We start from the raw sequence: 5,439 nt of genomic DNA on the forward strand, positions 1-5,439 counted from the left end.
TCTCTCTCTTTTGCTTCCTGACACAGACAAACAAAATAAGTTGACATAGGAAAATACGCCCTCTCTCTGCCCCCATTCCTTCCGCCTCCTCTCTCTGTGTAGTCGTCGTGTAGATTTCCATATCTCTGTCGGCAATTCGTTCACAATACATCTCCGTTTATATGTATATGTATCATTTCTTGAGACAAAATATTTGCCTCTCTTTCAATTCTCTGGAATTGAATTTCTCTCTAGACTTAATCTATTCTTTTTTATCTGGGCTTTAATTTTCAATTCTCGAGCTAAAAATCTTATTTTTAGGAAAATAGCCGGTCTTTGTTAAACAAAGGTAACCCTGAGGGGTATTGAGCAACTGGGTATTTGAGAATTCCCGTGATTGGCCAATAAATTCTCCATTTTTTGGTCCAAAAATTGCATTTATCTGAGTTTTTAGCCAAAAGGGTCTCTAAAGCCAAGATATACATATGTTTTTATGAAGAAAATGTTTATGGAAATTTGTTAACTGGGTCTCTAAGAACTTCACCTGAATTTAAGGAAAACTGAAAAACGAAAAAAAGATCATGTCCCAGGTTCCAATAGAGACTGCTACGGCTGAAACGACGTCATGTTCTGAAGGTTTAAGTCGTTTTGGAGATCTGAGAGGGGTGCAGTGGCGCATAGATTTGGGGATTTTACCATCTTCTTCATCTATAGACGATCTTCGCCGAGTGACGGCCAATTCGCGAAGAAGGTAAATAAATATTCCGACTCTGATAGTATACCGTATTTGTTGTTTTGAAGATTCAGTTCATTTATTGATTCAATTTATGATGATGTATTTGCACAGAGGTTCAAGAAGCTTCTATGTTTATGTTTGCATATGCTCAATTTTTCATTAATTTGTGTCCTTACGTGGAGCGTTATAATTGGGTTAATAATTCGAGGATTTTTTGAGTTATTCTTGTTTCTTCTATTATCATCAAATCGTGGTTTATTTAAGTTTGGTTAGTGTTTTGCATTTGGATTCTTTTAACATTGAACTGTCAATCTTATATTTGTTTCTCATTAGTGGATTATTCAGAAGTTTTGTTTTGGTTACAACTGACCTGCTAAACAACCACAAGGGCACAAGAACGGTTCCTACTACTGGTCTTTTTAATAAGTTTCTTGAGTTACACGTGTTTAAATGGACGAAGCTCCTAGTTTTCTAGTATAGTTCATTCGCCATTTAGACGTTGCTTTTGCAGATTTTCGTGGCATGGTGTGATTAAATTAAAGTAACAGAAACTACTTTGACTCAAAACTAATACAGCAGAACTCTCTCAATTGTAGGATCATCTCCTTCTAATATCTCAACCGTTAGGGAAGTAGATACTGTCGGAGGAGCATTTTACAAGTGGTTATTATATATTCATTCTCATTCCAGTTTTAGTTAAAGAGTTTCTTTTTGATAATTAGTTCATGATTTTTTGTAGGTATGCTGCTCTGAGGCGGCAGCTTCTAGTTGATACACATGTTCCCAAGGATGGAAGTAATTCCCCTGATCTTGTCATGGACAATCCACTATCACAAAATCCAGGTAGAGTTTCTGTATTATGCACACAAATGCATCAATCGACTTTTTTGTTCCTCTGCATTTCTAAAACATTTTTCCTCTTCCTTTTTTTAAGTTTTCTTGATTAAGATTCCTTTTCTCAGGCATGTCAGTAGCTTATACTTGATTTTCCATACTTGTCAAGAACCTGCATTAGTGAATATTAAGTTTATGCACTCATATGACTCGCTTTTTTTCTTTTTAAGTAATTCATGCTGTGCTATTTGTCATTCAGGTAGCATGTGGGGCCGTTTCTTCAAGAATGCTGAACTGGAGAGAATGGTTGACCAAGATTTGACACGTCTGTATCCTGACCCGGGTAGCTATTTCCAGACACCTGGGTGCCAAGGAATTTTAAGGAGAATTTTACTACTTTGGTGCCTTAGACATCCAGAGTATGGCTACAGGCAAGGTTGGTCTTATTTGTAGTTTGTATTCTATTTTTGTTATAACATTATTTATTCATATAGTGGAATCAAAAGTGGCTGCCTCAAGTGTGGATTAGCGAGCAGAGATGTGTAGGCTGAAAATTTGATGTTATTTTTAAATAGATTGCTTGGTGAACTGAATTTGAAGAAGACTTTAATCAAAGTTGAGCTTTGTGATTAATCTCTCCTGTAATGCTACCACAAGATGTGATATATTTCTGCCGTCAAAATATATATCTCATCAATTGTATAGACTGATTGTGAACAAATTGTTTTCTATCCAGTTTAATTGCAATCAAATTGATTGTCTACTCCTGGAATCATCTCTTCATACTTTCATTTTGTAGGGATGCATGAACTCTTGGCCCCGCTGTTGTATGTTCTACACGTTGATGTTCAGCGTCTTTCTGAAGTGAGAAAAGTTTATGAAGACCACTTCATTGACAAGTTTGATGGCTTCTCATTTCATGAAAACGATTTGACATATAAGTTTGATTTTAAGAAATTCTCCGATTCTGCCGAAGATGGGAATGAATTGGGAAAAGGTCCCATGAAGTTTATCAGTGAACTCGATCCCAAGATACAAAATATTGTTTTACTAAGTGATGCCTATGGGACAGAAGGTGAACTTGGTGTTGTCTTGTCAAAGAACTTTATGGAACATGATGGATATTCTATGTTTGATGCTTTGATGAGTGGGGCAGGTGGTGCTGTTGCCATGGTAGAATTTTTCTCTCCATCTCCATTTGGGAATGCTCGTAGTGGATTTCCCCCTGTAATTGAAGCTTCTGCCGCACTCTATCATTTGCTTTCCATTGTTGATTCATCTCTTCATGGCCACCTTGTTGAATTAGGAGTTGAACCGCAATATTTTGCACTTCGCTGGCTACGGGTCCTATTTGGGCGTGAATTTTCACTTGAAGACCTTTTAATTATTTGGGACAAAATTTTTTCATATGATAACACCAAATTCAATATGCCTGCCGATAATGATTCCGATTCCAAATTTGCCGTCCTCAATTCACCTAGGGGAGCATTCATTTCTGCTTTTGCAGTTTCAATTATACTTCATTTGAGATCTCCAGTGCTTGCCACTGAGAATGCCACTGCCTGTCTTAAAAGATTGTTGAATTTTCCTGACGACATAAATCTTGTTAAGCTGCTAGCGAAGGCAACGTCCTTGCAGGCTCTGGCAGTAGACGCAATCAAAACTTCCCTGCCTATTTATCCTGGGCTGTATTACAAAAGTCAGTCAGTTAGTACTAGGGGTCATAGCCTATCTTTAGATGTAACTTCTCCAAGAACTCCCCTGAATGTGGTTCTCGATAGCTATTGGGAAGAGAAGTGGCGAGATTTGCACAAGGAAGAAGAGAGCAATGAAGTTGTTGCCAGAAAACAAGTTCCACACAGCAGAAAGGGTTGGTCAGAGAGAGTAAGATTGCGACTGTCTAGAACTGAATCTGAGCCATCTTCATCTAAGGTAGGTAAAATACCAAAAGACCAAAAGCCATCTGTGAGGAGAAATTTGTTGAAAGATCTGGCCCTTCAGCTTGGATTAGATGAAAATACAGATAAGCTAGGGTACGACAAAGATTTAGGCCATGGGGATCTAGTTGAGGTCAATGGGCAAGAAATTACTGATAAGAACTTTGGCTGCACGTCTGAGCCTAGATATTTGAGTGGAAGCGCAGAGAGTGAAGAGAATTCTTCCGATTTCTCAGATGCACCAAGTCCTATTCAGGGAGCTAATGGTAATCAGAACGACTCAGAAAAAAGTAGCATAGCATCAAACTTATTCATTGATGAAAATGATCCCGATCCATGTAGGACTACCCCAGAATGCTCCCCTCTTCCCGTCTCAGATTCACCTGATGATCTGTCTCTAAAATGTTCACAGAATGATATTTCTGTGGGTAAATCAGCGACTGGCACGAAGGAGCGGAAGTTTCTATCCGGAAAATTTCAATGGTTATGGAAGTTTGGCCGGAATGCGAGTGACGGAATATCTGATAAGGCAAGTGCTTCTGAAAATGTAAAAGCTTGCCATGGAGGAAGTGTTCAGAATGCTGAAGTTGGCTCTTCATCAGTCGATGGATGTGATAGAGATGGATCTTTGGGAGCCAGTGAAGCGGAGACGGTTGAGCAAAACTTGATGAGTAGCTTCAGAAATCTTGGGCAATCCATGCTGGAGAACATCCAGGTACCAGTCAGTAATTATGAAATCAGTATATATTGGCTTTAACCGTCACTGGAATGTTCTTAATTAGCCTCATAATGATTGCTTTATTGGAAACTCTTCACATTACAATATTACGAAGCAATCGCATTTCTTTTAACCAAAGCTGCTATTATGCTTGAAAATCTTGATTCAATTTGAAGTGTTGTGAATGTACACAAGCTTAATAAAAGAAGTCCTTCACCAAGAACCTTCTTCATAATAAGTGAATGTAATGGGAAATGCTTGTGCTTGTTTCAGATTTGATTGTTCCTGAAGCAGAGGTGCATGTGTAATATTTTGTTTGAATGCAGGTTATTGAGTCTGTTTTCCAGCAAGATCGAGGTTGCACGGGACCATTAGAGAACAGCTCGAAAAATGGTTTTGTTGGGCAAGGACAAATTAAAGCCATGGCAGCCCTTAAAGAGCTTAGAAAAATCAGCAATATTTTATCTGAGATGTGATGAGGAATTATTTATTTAATAAGTGCATATATTTTTTAGTTATTTCTATCTCGAGTGGCAGTGTAATAGTCCTTCGGATTTAGAACCTTTTTCTTTAATTTTTTCCCCAATTCAAACTTTTACACGTAGACAGACTTGTAAATATAACCGTTACCTATAATATAATTATTCTTATTCATTATTGTCATCTCCTTCATTTGTACATATGGCCATAAGGATGCATAGGTTTGTGGGTCAATTGGATCGATCCTTGTATTTTAATACTTGGAATCACCCATTATACTTCAAGTATTTCATAAATAGAATGATTCGAGTCCTTGTAATTACTGGAACCAAATCCAAATCTTAAAAATTGGTTTGGTGGGAATTAAAATTATATTTGTAATAATTTTTTTATAGAAGTATGAAATATGTGACTAAAAAGCTTTAGAACTCATGAAATATATGGTTAAAATTAATTCTTAACTTTTATTTAAATTAAAATCTAAATTTTAATTTCTACTGTTGACACATAAAAATTCGGCCCAAAGCGAACGGTCCAAGAAATGAAGCCCAATGGGAGGATCTCCAAATCGGAGAGCCCAAAGAATGAAGCCTGATCAGACAATTCAGGTTGAAGGCCCAAATAGGAAAGCCCAGGGACGCGGTAACACCATCGCCCAAGCTTGCAATTCGTCCAGGATCTGAGCGAATGGAGTGCCATGCAGTCGCCCAGAACTGCTACTCTATTCTCGTCCAAACCTTCGAGTCGCCCAAGGT

General features: G+C 37.8%; 1 protein-coding gene across 2 annotated transcripts; it reads left to right on the top strand.

The window, feature by feature from the left end:
* The first annotated feature begins 23 nt into the window (after window positions 1-23).
* On the top strand, window positions 24-4,861 carry LOC111366307. Of its 2 annotated transcripts, XM_022987041.1 has the most exons (6): window positions 609-730; window positions 1,312-1,375; window positions 1,455-1,558; window positions 1,809-1,985; window positions 2,349-4,201; window positions 4,531-4,861. In XM_022987041.1, exons 3-6 carry the CDS (start codon window positions 1,531-1,533, stop codon window positions 4,678-4,680), a joined length of 2,208 nt encoding a protein of 735 aa, XP_022842809.1. In that variant the 5' UTR covers window positions 609-730; window positions 1,312-1,375; window positions 1,455-1,530; the 3' UTR covers window positions 4,681-4,861. The 2 variants fall into 2 exon arrangements, with proteins under 2 accessions (XP_022842808.1, XP_022842809.1); XM_022987040.1 differs by lacking the exon at window positions 1,312-1,375 and having other exon boundaries at window positions 24-730.
* Window positions 4,862-5,439: the final 578 nt, after the last annotated feature.

Source organism: Olea europaea, chromosome 17, assembly GCF_002742605.1.
Source record: "Olea europaea var. sylvestris chromosome 17, O_europaea_v1, whole genome shotgun sequence".
Classification (NCBI taxonomy): Eukaryota; Viridiplantae; Streptophyta; class Magnoliopsida; order Lamiales; family Oleaceae; genus Olea; species Olea europaea.

Coding starts and splice junctions, on each gene's coding strand:
- LOC111366307 (XM_022987040.1), top strand. CDS start 561: ATGTCCCAGGTTCCAATAGAGACTGCTACGGCTGAAACGACGTCATGT. Junction 1,559..1,808: donor TCCACTATCACAAAATCCAG/GTAGAGTTTCTG, acceptor TTTGTCATTCAG/GTAGCATGTGGGGCCGTTTC. Junction 1,986..2,348: donor AGAGTATGGCTACAGGCAAG/GTTGGTCTTATT, acceptor TTCATTTTGTAG/GGATGCATGAACTCTTGGCC.